The 20486-nt window shown below is 42.7% G+C and overlaps 1 protein-coding gene across 3 annotated transcripts in view; it reads left to right on the forward strand.

The window, feature by feature from the left end:
- The window catches only part of LOC130143005 (neuronal acetylcholine receptor subunit alpha-7-like), a 72187-nt gene extending 52665 nt beyond the window's left edge, over nt 1–19522 (forward strand). For all 3 annotated transcript variants that reach the window (XM_056325535.1, XM_056325536.1, XM_056325537.1), the window contains 2 exons: nt 13203–13312; nt 18476–19522. In XM_056325535.1, the coding sequence (XP_056181510.1) occupies nt 13203–13312; nt 18476–18997 (632 nt within the window). In that variant the 3' untranslated portion in view covers nt 18998–19522. The remainder of the gene's footprint in view (nt 1–13202; nt 13313–18475) is intronic.
- The last annotated feature ends 964 nt before the right edge of the window (nt 19523–20486 follow it).

The following is a 20486-nucleotide window of genomic DNA, read 5'->3' on the forward strand; positions in this document are numbered from 1 at the left end:
TTCTCTGAACATACCTCTGGGGTCATTCCCTTCGTTCCCTCTTTTTTTATGCAAAGAGAAACACTTTACCATAACAGAGAAGCCCCTATTTACATCTCTGAGCCCGGACACAAACCGCAGCTGTATGCACCACCAGGCTCAGGGCAGAAATCATTCATGTAGTTACATAGCTATATATCTCTACAAGCATGCAGACACCTATTAAACACTAGATAACCATGTTTATCTTTCCTAGTCTCCTTCACAATACCCAGCTGTTCTCTCATCTCTTGTTAGGTCAAATATTCTCCAGCTTCCTCTCCTATATCTCTCTTCAGACATTCTCTATCCTCCTCTTTTTTGCTTGTTAATTGCGACAAGGCAATGGTTGTGTGTAGCTGGGTGGCCATGACCTGATTTATGTTACAATCAACTAAACACTGAATACAGGAAAAAAAGGTATGGGAGACATAAGGCAAACATCAATAAGGTGGTTAAAGATTATTATAATAAATCCTGTAATACTTTTGAGTCATGGCCCAAAGTTTCCCAGCCGTGAGACGAGACCAAAGGCATCCCGCCCCTGGCTCTGTTGCAGATCTTTGTTTTAAGGATTTTAAGTTTTGTATACTTTTGTAAATTAATTCACAGTGGTCACTCAGATTCACGTAACACATCCTATCAAAGTCTTCACACTTGTGTCCCTGTGCTAATAATAAAAATCAATAGCAACTCGGTTCTGTAGCAACATATGATGGACAGAATCAACATCTGTTAATAAGCCAGAAAAAAAATAGTATTTGTAGTATTACTTTGTTTAGCAAGCTAGCAGCCTAATTTACTAAGCAAGTTAAAAGCGTGTACTATTCTTACAGAAGAGATTAGAGAAGCAAAAATGTGTTATGCTGCATTCCAGAACTCAGCCTGAGAATTACAGTCTCCTGTGAGTTCTGCGTTACAATCATTTGACACATGTTGGGGTTGCGATTGTGAAAGTTGCCCGTTTACAATTTTCATTGGCATTATCATAGCTAGTTGTTTTAAAAGCAACCCTTGAGCTTCCTGAAGTTCGACTTGTTGCAAAATATTCTGAAGCCAATCAATAAAGTTAGTATTAAAGTTAGTGACTCTCTAGGACCCTGCAAGACTGTGGCAAGACTCCCGCATCCGGACTGCTTTAATAGCAATCTCCTTCATTTGCAAATAGTTGTCCCTGGGATACCTTGCCTGAGTCACAGAATCGGCACAGTTAATTTTCTCCAGCCAACTGCTCATAGTTAACAGCAATTCCCCGATTAAGGTTTTCAGTCAAGGCCACTACACATAGCTCACAAAAATCAAATAACCACATCATATACTGTATCAGTTAGTACCATACAAAGCAATAACTTCCAATCATGCAGTGTGAGTGTATAAGGCTCTGCCATCACTTCAAGAACGGACACAGCAAATGTGTTATGAATCCTCCCTTCCCGCACTGCTTTGCTTAACTCTTTAACAGCCTCGTATTGCACAGGCTGCCACTCTGCAGGTTGATTTGTCTGACAAAATACTGAACATGCCATAACGACTCCCAAAACCCATCACTTAAGTGTTTCCCACTTGCATTCCTGTCACCAATCCCTCAGACTCCCTTTCACCCTCCCCAAAAATACAATCAATGCATCAGGAGAGACGAGGGGGTGGGGAAAAGGTCTAGCTCCTTTTCCAGATCTATAGGACCTGGATCAAAAGGTTTATCAGAGTCAATGAAATCATTGTCCGAGTTGTCCTGTTCCCGTGCTTGGTCCTGTGTTGTGAGGGTCGCTGCAATCAGTGACAGAAGCTTTGGGGGCAGAGGAGGTGTGGACAGAATCGCCATCACTGATGGTGTCTTGAGAAGAGTCGCGCTGTCGGTGGAATTTACAGCTTCCTCTGGTTTAGCACCGTTAGTAGAATTAGTCCACACTTGGCAAAGAGTAGTCAGAATTTGCCACCAAGATGCTAAATGCATTCCTGACACGGAGCTCCCCTCCGCGGCAGCATCATACAATTGGCTGCTGTATGTACACACTTGCATTCTTTCAAAGTCTCTAAAGTTTCTTGGCTGCTCACCTGTCTCGATGCATACAGGTGTTATCCTCGGGGTTTAGGTTGTCCGCCTGGTCCAGACAGCAAGACGATCATTCAGCCAAACCGTCTCCTCTGGAACACAGCCCTCTTCCACGAGCTGTCTTTTTTATCGACCAGTTCCGTCCTTATTCTTCCAAGGCTTCGGAACACCACCATAGGGGTCACCATTTGAGGAGACTGAGGCACGGACTCCCTGATCTGACTAGAAGACCCTTCATGAGTCCATATACGTCTCTTTCTGGGGACGAAGCCTGATTCCCTGTTACGGATTTCCCACAGCTCACCTCTCAACTCCGGAGGGATTTCAGGCCGGCTCCTGCTTCCCTTCAGCAGATCATTCAAAGTTCTGTAGGACTCGCTGCATGTCGCTCAGATAGGCGATTCGAGAGCCCTTCACGTTAGATCCTTAAACGCATCACGTCGGGGTCACCAGTTTGCGGCGAATGAAGAGACGGGACGCAGCTTGATGCAAGCAAATGTCAAGTTATTGTACAGAAGCACGAGTTTATATACACTTTCAAAAGCTGCATGTTTTAAACAGATTGGTTCTTGAAGCTAAGCCTTGCATACTAGGCAATCCCCGATTGGTGGTTAACTACCATCAATTAACAGCAAGGTGTTACCTTTCCTTGGCGCCATCCTTGGTGCCATCTGTCTCCCACTCCCCTGTGCTCTGCAAACATGCCTCATCATGTTAATTGTTGTCTAGACAAGCTCGAGCACATTCCCCTCAGCTAACTGATTGCCACGCATGGTCCTAGTTTGCAGACCGCTCCTGCAGGTGGTCTCTAAGGCACCCCCACCACAGCATCACTTTCATTGGCCTCTTCACTCAGCCTGTCCCACAAGCTCTCCAGGAGCTCTCATCCATCCCACAGAGAAGTCCCTCACATCCAAGTGTCTCCTTCACATAGAGAGCAATGTTGTCTTTGCTGTCTGTTCCCCCTGGAGAACTTGTACCTATACATCAGAGTCTTTCAGTAGTGAGAGATGTCCCTTCACATCTCAGTTGTCCCAGCAACATTATTGTTTCATGACAACTTGTAGAGCTCCAGTTGCTCCTGCATATTTTCCAGACTTCATGCATTTGCTGACTCTGGAGGTGAGTCCCTCCACCTTGTTTCACTGTTCCTGAGGTCTGGCCACACAACATCACTTCCTTTCCACTCTTGTCCACCATTTCTCTGTTTAAATTTGGGTCATAATCTCCGTTACACAGTATTCCTAGTTTAAAGCCTTGCTCCTAACTCCTTGCTCTGCTCTGAATAGGCAGGGAAAGACTGCTCACCCATCTGGCTTCTGCACCCAAACAGCCCTTGTTCAATAAGTGCTCAAACTAGGGTTGTGGTTTTACATGATCTTGAGGTCTGAAAACCTTACCCTTGCTCTAACAGGGTAGCACAGCATAATCTCTCCACAGTGATCTTATAGGTGATCCCAAATGGGATATTTTAGCTGCTGAACTGGATATACCACGTCATGATCACAGTTCAGTGTGATCTCTGATCCAGTTGAAAATCCTCAGAAATAAGTATGAGAAAAAGGAGGATGCTTAGACATCTTGTTCAACATTTGAAGAAGCAGCATGGTCAGTGCCAGGTTACATGAACAAACAAACCTTCTAAAGCATGTAGTTTGAGAAGGACACAAGTAATTTGATCTTGAAGAAGAAAGATCCATTGCTGGTCTGCAGAAAAGCCACTGTCACTGGTCTTCGTGAATGTGGGAGCAAAGATGCTCTGAGAAAATGACACACACTTTAAAAATCTACATTATATTGTTAGTGTCTTCATTTTTAAAAACAAACATGCATCCACACCTGCCTGGACCAAGATGAACACTCCCAGCCTTTGCTAGGACGAAACCACTAGCACTTAACATGCTGTACCCCCTACATTTCTCTGCCTTCTGACCACAGCTTTAACTACTGAACTGTAATAACATAGGAAATTCTCACAGCTGCTGTTTGAAGTGTCTTTGTTGAGGGATCAAAGGAAAGCTGGTCTAATATGACACCAAGAAAAGAACTATTTTCTGAGGTCTTGTATACTTGCAAAGAAGTACATGATTCTATGAAGAAATGTGGAATTCATATCCCAATTCTTGTTAGTTGATGTGACTCTCCTTTGACCTCAACTTACGTTTGCAATAAAAGAAGCACCACTCAGCCTAAATAATCACAAGGAGGCAAGTGGAGCAAGACACTTACCTTTTTCTACCTCTCTGCAAAATGACTCCCCACTTTCTTGGTATGTTCTCTGCATTCTCTGTCTGTCTGTAAAGCTGCTCAGAGCAGAGCTCTCTAACTCCACACATCCAGCTTCCTCACACAATGGACTTCCATTTCTATGTAGCCTGCCTACCCATTGCTGTGTTAATACACATTAAAAACAAGAAGCCGACTTCTTTTATGTCAGAGCAAGTGTCAAAGCTTGGCCTAGAAATTAGCAGTAGGCTGCGCAGCACCTTTGAACATAGGGACCCATCTGCTGCTTTATATTGTGGGATGGTGGGTAGAGCTTTCCTTTCCACAGTGAGCCAGCTCCTTTCTGCATCAAGAATTGTGCCAGTTGGACAGGCTGGGTTACTACATTTGCCCTCTACCATTACTCAGATTTCTGGGGCTTGCATTCACACCAGTAACTAGCCACTCCTTGGCCAGCAGCGTGTCTCGTCCTGTCCTCCAGGGGGAACAAGGTATTTTCAAAGCCCAGTTTTCAGCAGCATGCATATGTACAAAGCAAGGCACCACAGTCTTTCAGAAGCTGAATCCTGCCCTTCTGCAAACTCATCTGCAATGCCAAAGAAAGGAGAAGTCTGGGAACGAGAGCAAAGATGTTTGTGTTTCTGTTTAAAACATTAACCATCCATAGCAACAGAAACCAGCTCAGCCATTTAGATCAAAAGCATTAACATCCCATGACATCTACAAACACAACAGTTTGGCCAGAATCCAACACAATTTGACTGTATGAACAAGGCTTTTTTCACTACAGGGTCCTGGAGGTCCCTCCTGGCACTTAAAATCTCTTGGGTATAGCTCCTAAAAGACTTTCAGATCATGACTATACAGCCGTGTCCTAAACTTACCCTTCCTAGTATAGCTTAATCATGCCTCACAGGAAACATGTCTGGCTGCACTTGTGATCTGACTTACTTTTAATTTCTGTCCTTAAAAATACTTTTATCAAGAGTCTATGTAAGTAGACGGCTGGAGTTTATTACTTGAGGAAAGGATATACAGAAGTGCAGAGAACTCCAGATGTGTTGCACACCTGAAATTACTGGTCTAAGTGCACTAATCACTGGCTAAAATCATAAAGTCTGTATGATACAGCTCAGGTATATGACAAAAATTATTCTTTCTGCTTCTAAAATCCTATGCAATTTTGCACAGATTTGTCTTGCACTATAAATGCCAGTAATTTCATTGGAATTCCATGCACCTTCCTGTCCCTACCACATATCACCATTGCTCCCTGTCTAGTGCATTATGTGAGAAGGGGTGCCCATGTCCGTGATTTCCTGGTTCAATGACCAAACTCAAATTAAACAAACACTGTTATTTCAGTTACAGCTTTTCCACAAGCTCAGGTCCTGCCTCTTGAAACTAAAGGCTTACATAATTTATCTGAGAACTGCATTTGAGGATTGTAGATGTCAACTGGAAGCATTTTATTTTATTTCTGTAAAGACAATGTGATCCAAGTAAATGGCATTGGATAATAAGATCTGGTTTTGGTGAAGATTTTATGACCATTTCTGAAGAAAGGATGAGTTCCTTCCTTAGGCAATAGACATAAGCCTGAATTCCTTTTTTTAAAGAGCACTGTGCCTCCCTGTTTACAGTCTCTGTATCTCTGACCTGTTTCATTAAACTGTATTTTCCATTTGAAAGCAACCTTGTAATTAAGGCTAGGAAATCATGCATTAAGAAGTCACTAAGGAACAAGTTCCCCTAAGACAAAACAAATTCTGAACTGTAACTCTTCATGACTAACATTTGACTAGAGACTCCTTAGGGTGGTTGTGCTTACCCATATCCAGTGGTACTTGATAAAGCAGTGACCAGAATCTCATTCATCTTGCACTACTGTAGGAACGTCTGCAAAAATCAATGTCTCAGTATAAGCTGCTAGTTTGGACTCAGAGACTTAAAAAAATTTCAGTTCCTAATGCAAAGTTTGGTTACTACCGAAACCAGTTAGTTTTTCAGAAATACAGAGCAATCCACAGCCCATGTTAAAGTCAGACATGGTCAAAAGCCATTGCTCTGGGAAACTGAGAGCAACACAGTTGTGAGCATAACCAGCATAGCTTCCTGAATTGTCTTTCTCCCTGCCTGCAATATCATCTCCAGAGGGGGAAATCATTAGGGGCCACATGGCACTGAAAAGTTTAGAGCTGTCCCCACTTTTCCCTCTCCTTCTGTGATCCCTGCTGCTTCCAGCACCAGATAGAAAACATCATTAAGGCCCCAGCTCCAGTAACCAGCAGGTTCACTTCTCGTTCCACTCTGCAGTGATACACAGGCTGTGGTGTCATTCCTTCCCCCAACTTCACCCACCTTATACTTACCTCAGGTTTACTGTGCTGCAGTCCCACCGCTGTAAGAACAGGGTGATACCATGCAGAGACAGACCCTAAAAGGCTTACTTTGGAAACCCCACCCAGCTCTTTACTCTCATATTGGTCCAAACCTACTGCAGTCTTTAAGTTCACCCCCAGGTAGCATAAAAAATAGTCACACAGAGAAACTGCTAGGAGCACCTGCAGCAGAACGCTTTCAGCTTGAGATCAAAGCTGCAGTAAGCTCTGAGTTGGCTGCTGTTGCTCCACCCCAGCCAGCGCTGCGAGGAAGTATCACTTTCAAGGTACTTTGTCAAAGCAGAGAAGGCACGCTTCTGCCCAAAATCCAAATCTTGAAACGGAATGTTCAGACCTTTCCAGACAGTCAAATGGTTTGTTTCTTCCATAAACACCTTTTACAGCTGGAAATTCAAGGCGTCCCTTTAATCATTTCTTACTTTTTCCCATGCCCAAATAACTGCAAAGTGCTGCAAATCATTATTTCGTTCCAGCTCTGACCAAAATAACACTATTGGTTTTGGATCAAGAATCTGTATTTTGCCCTAGAAGGAGTTTTATAGTAGAAAGTCTGGAACACCTGGAAGCTGGCATGTGCAGAGTGTGTTTGAAAGGGGAACAAGGGGCTCATGAATATGAGGAGCTGTCACTTCCTATGATTAACATCTACATGGTGTTTGACACCTTGGCTGGATCTATCAAATCTGCACAATAAAAATGAAGTTATCTTCACCTCCAGAAAACAATATTGCATTTCTCCTTTTCTTCTTTTGCTGAGCTCCTCTGCTTACTTCTTTAGAAAACACTGCTTAGGGGTCTACTATCATGACTTATTTTCAGCTGTGCCCCTCCTTGCCAGTCTTTATCATGCCCACATTATTTCAGTACAAATGGTTTGACGCCGTGAGTAAGTATGTTTGCAGCAGATGCTTCAGGTGATTTCTTGCAGTTAGTTGTACAGCAAACAAAGCTGCAGACTACTAAGACAAGGAAGCAATGTGGTGCTTTGCCACCTCCAGGAGTTACAGATTGTTTTAAGTGATGAGCATTAGGCATTGTGGTTCTGACTAGAGAGAGAAAATGAGATTAATCTCCTGTTACATTTTCTATCATCTGCCAGTGTGTTCTCAGCTGCTGCCACTTCACTTTATCTTTCTTTTGATTTTGTGGAGTGCTTTTCCCACCTCCCTTTCATGGTCCTGCCTAGTACCTTGTTGGTGCCAGAACCCTGCTCAGCCTCTTCTATGAAACAGAAATTCTCATTCACAGCAGCTCTTACAGTTTCATGCCTTGTGATCAATGATGCTTTTACCAAAGCCACGAGTCTTGAATGTTTTTCTTTACTTAAAAAAAAGAAAAGAAAAGAAAAGAAAAAGAACAGTTTTACTTTTCAAACACCCAGTTCTATTCTTCAAAAGCATATGGGAGAAGACTTTGAAAATGCTGCAAAAACACTGCTCCTGTGTCCTTTACAAGTACCATAACCAAAAGGTAGACACAGCGATTAACCCTAAAGTCTCTCACTTTTTAAAGACATTTTGTGTTTATGAGGGACCAACTGGACTGAGATGGTCTTTGCTTTGTACTGTCAGTAAAAGCTAATGGATGGCACGAGGTGTCCTAGCTACATCAAATCTTGGCAATGGTGGAAATTTTTTACCATTCTGTGTCCTCTTGGGTCTTTGTTTGCTGTCTGTGTACAACACTAAATCAATCAGCAAGGAAATCTTTCCTCCACCTTTTGGTTTCCCTGGTCTCTGAGAAACTCTGCCACCACCTGTGTAGACTGCAATAGTGTCTCTCCAGCACCAGCCCTGGTCCCTGCCACAGCAGAAGAGGGTGGTTGAAAGCCCCTCCAGTCGTGTCTGAGGTTTTCTACATCCTCCACAGGCTTCAGTTCATTGCCCTGGCCCATTTCCACAAGGAGGAGCAGTGAGTATCTCATTCTGTGCGTGCTCTGAGACATTTCTCCCATTTTCTAAGAGCTCACCAGAAACGTAGCACTCAGAATGACTGAAATGACCTGACTTAGAACAGTTCTAAACTAAGTCATCATTTCACATGCGGAACCTGACATTTCTTACAAAGAGGGAATACAAACAGGAACACCAATTGGAGTTACCCAACTTGATCACTATATGTCAGCATGACACTGTCCTCCTTCCCCCCGTATTTCATAGGAACAACAAGACCGTAACTGGTCACAATGGAGAAACTCTGCCTTTTCTATGATTAACTCTGTTGACAAATCTGGATAATATACTGCTTTCTCAGTCAGTGTTCAGTGATAAAATCAACAAGGCAAAACATCCACCTGGAATCATCTTGCTCCTCTCAGAGTTTCTGTTTCATTTACCCTGCTCCTAATCAGTCCATAAAGTTAATCCAGTTCCACAGAAACATCAAATCTTCCAAAACATCTCTAGAATAATCCAAAGGTGCTCCTCTAACATCAGATAACAGTACAGAAGGTCCAAAAATGGTACCGCATGTGTCTCAAGTTATGAATTGCAAGTCATTGCCATCCTTTTGATATAGGTGACATTAAAGGATGCTTACAAGAAAAAAATAGCTATTGTCACTGATGTTTAAAAAAATACTTTCTAGCTTTCTGAGGTTGTATTAAATCTATACTTGCTATGACAACAGCACCTGGTCATCTTCTGACAGTGCTGAGACAGAAGCTGACAACTCCCAGATGTTAAAACAGCTGCCAGGTACTGTGTTACATAATACCTCCTTTGGCAAAGAAAAGGAAGAAAATCTATTGTAGAAGCACAAATACTTCATACTACATGAAAGAGATCAACCAAGCATCCGAAACAGATTTTGCATTCACACACAACTGCTGAAGAAAGCAGAAAACAGGTCTGAAAAACATACGAGAGCACGTAGCGGTGAACTGTGCAGACCTCAGTATCCCTGGGGAATGTCACTGCGTCAGTCAGGGATACTGAGGGCTTCCAATCCAAACACATATCTTCTGCTCCCATTTCCTGGCCTGTGGCAGCTGTCCAGGGCAGAGTGCAAATAAGCCAGTTCCCCTCTGGAAGGGGTCATGTTGCTTCCAAGCTGTGCCCCAGAGCTGCTGACATACAGCAGCCAGGCCCCTGCTCTTCCAATTGCACTCCGTTTTGGGATTGCTCTTCCTGACACTGCCTGTGGTGAAGTAATTTGTTAAAGCCTCCAAGCTGACCCATCCATACCAGGGACCACGTAGTAACCAGGAGTTCTTGAGCAAGATACAGAGAGATGCTTAATGAGAGTTGCTGAGCATTTTCCTTCTGCAATGTAAGTGAAAGGGGCTGAGCTTCTTTGTAAAATCAGATTTGCATTTACTCCTGGCAACGGACACAAGTAGGGGTAGGACTCTGTGGGAGTCCAGTTTGCATAAGTGCTGTAGGCTTTAGGATAGACCCTAAAATACTGGCAAAACCAGTCTGGTGGCTGGGCTGTGACTGCCGCCTGGGAGACCAAAACTCTGTTCTTACTCCACTGCTTGTCTCCCATGCCACATCACGCAGGAGAGCTTGCTATTTCTGTGCTCAGCAGCATCAGGTTTAGATTGGATATTAGGAAAAACTTCTTCACTGAAAAGGTGGTCAAACATTGGAATGGGCTGCCCAGGGATGTGGTGGAATTGCCATCCCTACATCCCTGTTCAAAAAATGTGTAGATATGTTAGAGGTATGGTTTAGTGATGAACTTGGCAATCCTAGGTTGACAGTTAGACTTGATGATCTTAAAGGTCTTTTCCAACCTAATTGATTCTTGATCAGTGGAGGCCCAGGAACAGAGCTCTCTGATTTAAGGCTGTGTGGACCTTGGGTAGGGTGAGTAAAGACTGCAGTCCCATGGCTTCAAGTGTCACCCTTTCAAGAATAACAAGGAAAGCTTGATCCTATCAGCAGCTAGGCTCCTCTTCTCACAGGGTTCTTGAAGAAGGTCAAGTCATGGTCATATCAGAGCAGGTGCTAGAGGTGAAAAGCGACAGCATCCTTTGCAGCTTTCACCAGGTGATGGGTTTGATCTGGCTGGTGTGAGGTCTGAAGACTGCCAGGAGCAGAGATGCAAGCCAGCAGACTGGAGGACTATTAAGCCATGCTTTTAGGGAGGTGCGTGGGAGACAGCACAGAAGTCTTCCCCACCAGTTCTCCTGGCTATTGCAGTAGGACCATGTTTTTCTGCTACTGGGAAAGACAGGATGTAGGATTATATCCTGGAAGGAAAGATCAGAAAATACTGAGTGGGTATGGGTATTGTTTCAGAGCCAGGACCATTTTGCCTCATGAACGTACCTACTCAGTTTTGGGGCCTTTTCTTCCCTTACAAGTGAATCGTGACTGAACCCCAGCCCAGCTAGTTCTTGTGGCTCAGCCCCACTGCAGTGTCTGGATTGTGGCTCTGCCCCAGTGCAAGGTCTGGGTTGTAGGCAGAGTCATGTTCCCAATCAGAGACCTGCGGGCAGAAGATCTAGCAATTCCTTTGTGAACAATGGCTATTATACCTACCTTGTCTTGCCACAGGAAAGGAGGTGATAGCCTTTATCAAATCTCCAACCAGATATGTGAAGGCTAATGTGACAGATGTGCCAGCTGTTGCTACTTCCTTCCTCTCCTTTCACTCCTGGTTCCTTGGGGCTGGCAAAATTCAGCCCTAGAGCAGGTCCGGGCTGCACCAGGGCTTTGAGACTTTCTTACCCTGAAATGAATACAGCACCTGCACCTGCCTGGGCTGTGTACATCTACCTGCCAGTTCTCATTTCACAGATATCTTGTGACATTTGACTGCCTGACACTGACAATAGGGCTAACATACCATGCCCTATTTCCTCTATCATTACTTTCCAACTGAAAACTTCAGTGTATCTTAAACAGAAACCCCCTCATCCCTAAATGCAGGTGATGCACACCCAGCCATCTTCCTTGCCTGTCACCAAGTAAAAACATGAACCACATTTCTTTATGGGTCCACAGGTCCACTACCGTTCCTGATCTGTTCCTGAGAGAACTGTTTTCCCTGTTTACTAGCAGGTCTCCACGGTCATTTCCTGACCTCTGTTCCTGGGTTTAAAGCATAAAAAACTGGGAGTGTGAATTCCCCTGCTAATCATTTGCTGGGATCTTGAGCCAGATAATACCAAGTTGTTTCCAAGTTCAACTGGGAGACTAAAATTCCAAGGATCTGTAAAAAATCCTAGCTAAAGCCATTTTAAATGGACCACTTCAGGCCTTTGAAGTCTGGTAGCATCAAAATGCATAGAATTTATGTAAGTTATTTAGTTACTTATGGCAATAATTAAATCAGTGATGTCAACACTGCTGTGTTTCTGTTACATGGGGCATACATGAATCAGATCACCCCGCTTCCCTGAAACCTGACTTCCTGGTTTGCTCTGCTTCTGCCTGGCTTTTGGCTCTCTTCTCTCATGAGTAAGTGCAACAGAGGCCTTTCAAGTCACCTCACCCTCAGGACTCTTCTTTTAATCCAGCTGCATAATTCATTTTGCCACGGAAAGCCATGCCCACCTCTTGAAGCAATCGCAGCATTGGTTTCAGGGAGGCCTGAGAACCTCATTATTATGAACAAGCTTTTTGCCGCTGAGGCAGTGGGAATTGGTATTAACAAACAGAGCCGGAACAAAACTTGCCTTGGAGCTTGCATTGTATTTTTGACTTAGCCTGCAAAATGCAGGAGGGAAGGCTGGGGATAGGAGGAGGCTGCAGCCTGGGGCAGTGTCACCTGCTCCCCCACACCACCCCATTGTATCAGCCAACAGCTCTGCTCCCTGGTATTTTGCCACAGCAGCCTTCAAATGTCATCAACCGTGTGGATAATTCTGCTTTACACTCCAGTGCATCAACTACACTCCTGCCATGAGGAGGCTGTACTGCCACTTAGGAGATACAATTTCAAGTCTCAGTTCTGGCTTTGAAGATCTTGATTGCTTTCCTACATGGCAGGCTTAAATTTAGCACTCAGCAAGGATGTAGTGTGCTTTCATAGGAGTGAAAAGAAGTGGTCTTGAGGGCCAAGGAGGGTGCTGAAAAACATGCTTAACCCTTTGTGAGTAGTGGAGAAGCGAGGGAGGGGATCTGGTGATACTTTCAGGGGGGGTCCAGTGACACCATGAAGACAGCATTTCCCTCCGGCACATCTGCTGGTACAGTAGGGCAGCCCAGGACTGGGGATGCTAGTGTTCAGTGAGTCTGGTTAGCTCATGTCTTTGCCATCCTGGCACCGGGCAGGGAGCTGATCCTTCGCAGTGGGGCCTACATTCCTTTCTGGGAACAAAAGCAAAGCAGGTTATGCCTTTCACTGGTTCTAGCCCTTCCCTCACTGGAGAAGAGGGAGCTGAGCAGATACACAGAAAACCTCAAAGGCCTCAAGTGCTCCAGAGCAGAAAAGAGAATGTTTGGATGTGATGTAGTCCTTCTCAAATGCAGATCTCAAGGCAAGGCCAAGGAATATTATTTGCCTGTTTGTTTTTTCTTCTTCTAACCAAGTCCTGCTTTTACTTGCAGCTCAGTATTTCGCTAGCATCATGGTCATCGTTGGTCTGTCAGTGGTGGTAACAGTGCTGGTTCTGCAGTTTCACCATCATGACCCGCAAGCTGGAAAGATGCCCAAATGGGTAAGCAGCTTTGGTGGTAAATATTCAACAGCCTGCTGAAAGAAAAAAATAATCCAAAAGCTGTAGTAAGCTATTTATAGGTGAGGGACAGAAGTTGCTCTCCATTAATCTGAAGAGTCAGCTATGCACAGCACGTTTGATACTCACATATGCTATTGGAGGGAAAGAACAAACATGCTACATTTGGTTGTCCATTAAAAACCGTATCTGTTACTTGGGTTTGGGGTGTTATTGGAGTAGTTTAGTCATGGCAGAGCAATCCTGCCCAGCACTCCCTTTGCAAGTGCTACTCCTGTGGGCATCACCTTTGATTTCTTTTCCTGCAGACACCAGTACTGATAAAATCTGACATTTCAGACCCCTAAACAAACACTGGTCTCTGCTGGGCAGATTTTCTGCCTTGTTCCCTTACAGAGGTTCTCATTGCAGTTTGTGACAGAGCTATAATCTCCCAAAACAAAGACAGGAAGGGAACCCAATCTACTTCTGTCTTGCAACTATGAGCTGGCTCCCTGAGTTGCTGGAACGTCAGGAACCCTAATACTTTAGTGTAGTAGGGGTGTTGCCTGCTGAACCCAGCTATGCTTGTCACAGCTTTGAGCTCACTGCTACTGCACCACCAGCAGAAACAGAAAGGCAATGCTATTGGGCTCAGCGTGACTGTACTAAGGAGACTCCTGGAGTTCCCTGGCTTGGAATTCTGCCTTCTGCTGAAGCCACATCCACTTGCCTGTGAGGAAAACCAATCATGTCTACTGCCATCTGATCAGTTCTCAGTGCATTAGCATATGGACCCTCTTTTCTCCGCAGCAGCAGACTGTTAGCCCAGTGAGGTCTAGCACCAACACCAGCTGGCTTTCAGGAGAAATATGTTTGCAAGCTAAAAGAAAACAATGTTGTCTTTTCCTCTCCTTTTCCTAAGATCAGATTTTAGAATAAGCAAGGTATGTTTTGTATTTGCAAAAAGAAAAGGAATGAAAGCAGAAGCAGATACAAATAGTTACAGTCAAGTATCTACCTACTCTAGTTTCACAGAAGTCTGATTGTACAGCAACCTCTGGTATCTCATTCACCACATTTGTCATGATAGACAATTATCCTGACATGATATTGAATATCACATGGTTACCAATGGCAGCCTGAGGACAGAGCAGCTTTCTAATTTAACATCTCTACAAATAAACCACAGCATAAATGCAAATTAAAAAAAATCCAGTAGCAATTAAGCATACTAACAATTATTTATAAAGTTCTGTATCATTTAAAATCATCTTACTTTTAAGCCAACAGAACACATGAGTTCTGAATGAATGTGCATGTAAGCAAGACCTGAGGCCACAGATCTGGGTAAATATGCTTCGCATGTCTACATGGACAGGGTATGCAGCAGCATAACAGCCCCCATGGACAATTTTATCATTTTTTCTGCTTTTCAAGGAGCCTAGACACAATGGCTCACATTAAATCTGCTCACAGGCCCTGCAAGTCAGCTTTTGCTCTGATCGTCTCTCACTCTCTTGGCTGGAAAAACAGCATGCAATGAATTGCACTGTTGAGGAACCTTGTTCAATGGCCTGGCAGCTGAACAGGCATACATTAAAAAAATTCCACCAGGAAGCAAAAAACTGTGGAAGCACAGATGATAGGCTGTGAAAGCTGTAGACAAGGAAAACTGACAGGGCTGAGAGATGTCAAGAGAAAAAGGGTGAATGCCAAGTATGTAGAGAAGAGGCTGACCCCACAAAAGCAGGCATTAGTTCTCTGCAAGGACAAGGCTCAGTCATTAGGATTCATGGCAAAGTCTCCATTTTTATTTCTTTTTCTTGTCTACCTATGACAGGCATTTTTTACAGAGAAAACCTGAAAGTTTTTTGCACAATGAAACCCAGGAATCTAAGATGGCCATCTGCAGAAATAAAGACATGGCTTACCTGGAATTTGTTCTCTGCAGTTCCAGTCCCAGCAGATACTCCCTACGTCTGTCTACTTACTCCCCACACCCTCCTCATCCTGGCAGAGCCAGACATCAGTTAATTGCAAAGCTCTAACCCTGATTAATTGGATATCATTAGAGGATTGTTCTCACCTCCTGCTTAAATGGATTTAGCTGCAGGAGATTGTTGTAGGAGAAGGTATTGGCTTGGGGGGGGAGCAGCTCCAGACCTAGAAGATTTGACTGATCGTGTTTCCTAAATACCTGCTTCCTAAGCTATTTACAGTTGAGCAGCTTCTTTTCCCTCCCTGCCTCTCGAGGGATCTGTCCTTGGCTTTTGAACCAGAAAAGGGAGATGTGTATGTTAGTATTTAGCCTCTTTGTAGGTGCTTACTTCTCCCCTTTACTGCTCAGAATTGTGCCTTCCTTTCTATTAATCTTTGATGACTTACTAAAGCCAACTTTTTCCAAGAGAGGAGTCTAAGTACAAGGTGTTCAGTCAGGGCAATTGTTGGCTACTCAGCTGCGAAGTGAGAGTGCTGGTTACTCGACACATTTCATAATGTGTGCTGAGCTAGCATGGAAAAGAGTGCTACAGGGCACCCAGCTGAGGATCACTGGTACCTCTGCTGACAACTAAGACCGTTGTATAGGTGAGAGACATGGAGAGACCAAACACAGAGAGGAGAAAGGGTTTTGCAGGAAAAGGCAAGAGCACTCTGTCTCTTTGCTGTTCCTAGACCAGGTTTGTTAGGTTTCAGGCTTTTCTTTTGATATGCTTTAAACCTGGGCATGCACAGATTTGCTTGGGTGCTGGTGCCCCTCAGCAGGAGAGCTTTAGTTGGGAGACTCTCCCCTCTGGACTAGGCCAGGCAGGTGGCTGTGATGGGATCTAGAAATACAGCTGTATTATGGTTAGGGGAGGAACTTCATGGAGAGGGCCATAGCAAGGTTAGGTTGTTGGCCTCTGAGGACAGCTGTATCTGTGTCCTTCCTTCATAGAAAACTGTATATGAAAATGGAGGTGAGAACACAGATTCATGCCATCGTGCCCAGGCTCTTATCCCACAGTCCTTATACAGCAGCTGTCTCCTAAATTAATTGGTGTGACAAGAGCAGGTTGATGCCTCTGTGTCTGTGTTTTCAAGGAAATACGGCATTTGGAAGTACAAGCAAATTAAAAGCTGTGTTGCTGACTTCTGCATATTTATTTTTCAATGGGAAATGGGTTTGGCTCTATTTATAAATGTAACTCCCCTAAGGAGTAACACTTCGTCTTGTAAGAAGAAGTAGCATTGCTATAAAATAGGACTTTTTCACCTCATATCTCCTTCTAAGGAGCTAAGGCAGACATACTAACATTTTCTAATAAGAAAGTTTGTCTGGCTTAGTATTTTGGAATTTCACAGTACTGGAGAATTAATTTATCTCTTTCCTTTGCCACTGACACTGTGGAAATATTGCTAGCAATTAAGATCTTTATTTTGTTCCATGATGTTCCATTTTGTGTCCATAAGAAGTCAGACAACATTGTAATTAAGTAAGTTCAATTAAATGCAAGATTGATTTTTATTTAGGCTGCTACATTATAATTTTCTATTTGTCTGTGGTGACCACGGAGGAAATAATGAAATATTTAAAGACCCCAGTGGAAGCAGAATAATATGAATCACAGGAAAACAGTCTTTCAGGATGAACAATAAAAGATTCATTAGTGGGAGAAAAGCAGAAAGACTCACAGAAAATGGCATGGGGTTGTGACCCAGAAGAATTCATGCTGCAGAATTTAACAATTGTGTAACCATCTTCCGCTGGTCATTGTTGCTGTCTTTTACTATTATAATTCCCAATTGTGGTAATTAATGCCTCTCTTTTCTGAAATTATGCTTGTCATTACAGCAGCAACCCAAAGTGCTAGCTGTAATTTTCCCATCCCTGCATCTGTACTGTAAAAATACAGGAGACAACTCATCCTTCCTCTGAAACAATTTTCAAGGCAAAGTGGGGTCCTGAGTCAAGCCTGACTGTGGCAGGATCACATAGGGAGTCCTGGGCCAAGGCTCAGAAGTGAAACCACAGGTCACATCTGTTCTCTCCTGGACATCAGATTATTTGACTTGCAAGCAGAATGATAAAATCATTAAGGACCCCACCTCTCTTCTGGAAGGAACTCTCAGAAGCACATTGCAAATTTCCATTTTGTATACATAATACCTGAAGGACCTTATAATTACAAGATTTTACTGTTAGTTTGCTGCCCTTTAGACAAGATGTTACTGATTTTGCAGCCTTTTTACTGCCTTTCACAGCAAACAATGTTAGCAATAGGAGTCATAGCAGGCTTGGATTTCAGACAAGACATCTGAAGATCAATTCACTGGGAAGAAATGCTGGATGCAGTCTCTGGAATTAGCTCATTTGCTGATCTTGACAAGAAACATAAGGGGCACAATCTGCCATGTGCAGGTTAGAGCACTTTCATGATGCACCAGAGCAGTTGTACACCAGAGCACAGAGAAATGACAGCAGTCCATAGTAGCCTTTAGATTTGGAACTACCCAATTTAATTTTTCACCATAATAATTCCATTTAATATATTCTATATAATAATTTACTATTCTTCTTTTGAAAAAAGGCCTGCTGTATTATGTGGCTGAACTCTTCAAAAAGTATTAAAATGGCTTTCAAATTAGAAAATAACCAGCAACCAAGGCTATTTAATTAGACTTAAACAACAGAAATTCAGATGGGGAATGCGCTAAAACCAGCTCTTTGTTGTATAGGGGTTTTTTTCATCAGAATCTAAACATTGCCCCCCCAAATATTTGAGTTTATCTCTTTCCATACTATCTGAGAAATAGTTGAAAACAATGCAGCAAATTTTGTGCCCTTTGCTCAATTACAGAGATCTGGGTTTGTTTGCTAAAGATATGACTTCAAGAATAATTTTGAAAGATTTTACAATGCTTTTGCTTTTGCTTTCTAAGCTAAGTGGGCATTGAACACCTGTGTTCAAGACATATCCAAAAAAAGGTCATCCTTGGAAACAAGCCAGATGAAAAAAAAAAAAAAAAAAAAAGAAAAAATTGAAAGACATAGCTGGTGAACACAGAAAGCAGTCAGTATTTCTAAAGAACCTTATAGAATAACTGTAATAGTCACACAAGTTTTCAAAAACTTTTTGAATGCAGAAAAGTTCCCTTTTTTCTATCATGATCACTTTCTTTCAGGTTCGTGTCATCCTGCTGAATTGGTGTGCTTGGTTCTTACGAATGAAAAAACCTGGGGAAAACATAAAGCCCCTTTCCTGCAAATATAGCTATCCCAAGCACCACCTGAGCATAAACAGCATGGAGATGAGTGTCCTGCCTGGGCACCAGTCCAGCAACGGCAACACGATCTATAGCTACCATGCGATGGATCATCCATGCTGCCCTCAGAAGAATGATCTGGGTAGCAAGAGCGGAAAGATTACTTGCCCTGTACCGGAAGATACTGAGCTTGTTCAAAAGACAGCTTTAATGGATACCGTTCCGGTTATTGTGAAGATCCTGGAGGAAGTTCAGTTCATAGCAATGCGCTTCAGGAAACAAGATGAGGGTGAAGAGGTCTGCAGTGAGTGGAAGTTTGCAGCTGCTGTCATAGACAGATTATGCCTGGTTGCGTTTACCCTTTTTGCCATCATTTGCACATTTACAATACTCATGTCTGCTCCAAATTTTATAGAAGCTGTTTCAAAGGATTTTGCATAAGGTTTTCAAAATGAGCATGATAATTTAAAAGTGAGTATTGCCAGTAATTTTGCTAGATAATTTAACTCAAATAGAGAAGTGTACTTATATGTGCTAACATACACAGAAGGGGATGAAAATAATTTCAGGAGGTAATTATTCCTGATGTTAGTGATTGTAGTTACTGAATAGTAAATATATTGAGCTCTGTTACTTACTTCATAGACTAGTACCACATGTAATTATGTCATGATCTGTGACAAGTGATAGACAAGAATTCAAATCTACAATATATTTATTACGTTAACACTAGTATTAATGTTACTATGAATTTGTGAATGTTTAGATATTGTTAATAATTTAAATGATCACTGATTACTATAAGCTTTACAGAATTCTGTTTTCAGTATATTTGTTTTCTCATTTTTATTTAATGTGGCTGTGACATTCACTTCTCAGATTTGATGGACATTCATAGTCTTATGATTCTGTGTATTGTATTGACAAAAATAAACTATCATGATGTTAACTCTTACTAGTATGGTGACTGGAGTGTTTTCTCAGTAAATATATTAAAAGAATGAATTTTCCCCAGACTATTACTTCTTTTTTAATTTTTTTAATTAGAAAATGTTGGTTGTGAGGTTGGGGAAAAATTCATTCTCCATGCTGACAGTCATATAGATCATTAACAGTGCCTTCTTAGCTCTCCTGCTGCTTAACTGTTGCTGTCACCTTGAAACTCTACTTAATTTGAAATATCTCTGATCTCTTGGGACATGGTTGCCAACTTAATACTGTGTGTACTACTCTGTATAATCAGGGAAACAATTTCGGGTCTGCATAATCTGTAGGAAATTTGCACTGATTTCACTGGGCTCGGATTTCATATGTAGTCTACACCACCAAAGTAGTAGTTTTTGAAAATCCTGCGAGTACAGTCCCCTTTCCAACTTAGGCACTGTGGCTTTGTTAAAAGGAGTGTGTAATAGACGAATGTAATTTTGCTAAATTTCAATGTAGCAATGTTAACTATTAATTTGCTGTCCATACATGCTCTAACATATTATCTATATATTAGTGAAAAATAATCCAATTATACCACTTCCCTGGAAGATAAGGGGGAAGAAAGCATTATTCTCAATAGCAGATTCGTTCCAGTCACTACTGTGTGGAGGAATTACATCTCTGTTGGAGTGATTTGTTTTGCCTACTGGTCACAGCAGAGCTACAAAAGGATGTGGGCTGATGTAGACACCTTTCCTCTCTGGGATAACACAGCACTTCTCTAAGTGTTCACTGAAAGGGAACAACAACCTATTACCCTCTCTGCTTGACTTTCAACTTCCCATTCTTACAGTGTTAGTGTACCAAAATCAACATTTCCCACTTCTTTGAGATGGGACCCTTCCCACCATCACGGTTGGAGAGAAACAAGCATATCACAGCACTATTACTTGACGGAAAGTGTTTCCATCTAAAAGGTGATGGTGAAACTGGTAGTTCTACA

Source organism: Falco biarmicus, chromosome Z (genome assembly GCF_023638135.1).
Source record: "Falco biarmicus isolate bFalBia1 chromosome Z, bFalBia1.pri, whole genome shotgun sequence".
Lineage (NCBI taxonomy): Eukaryota > Metazoa > Chordata > Aves > Falconiformes > Falconidae > Falco > Falco biarmicus.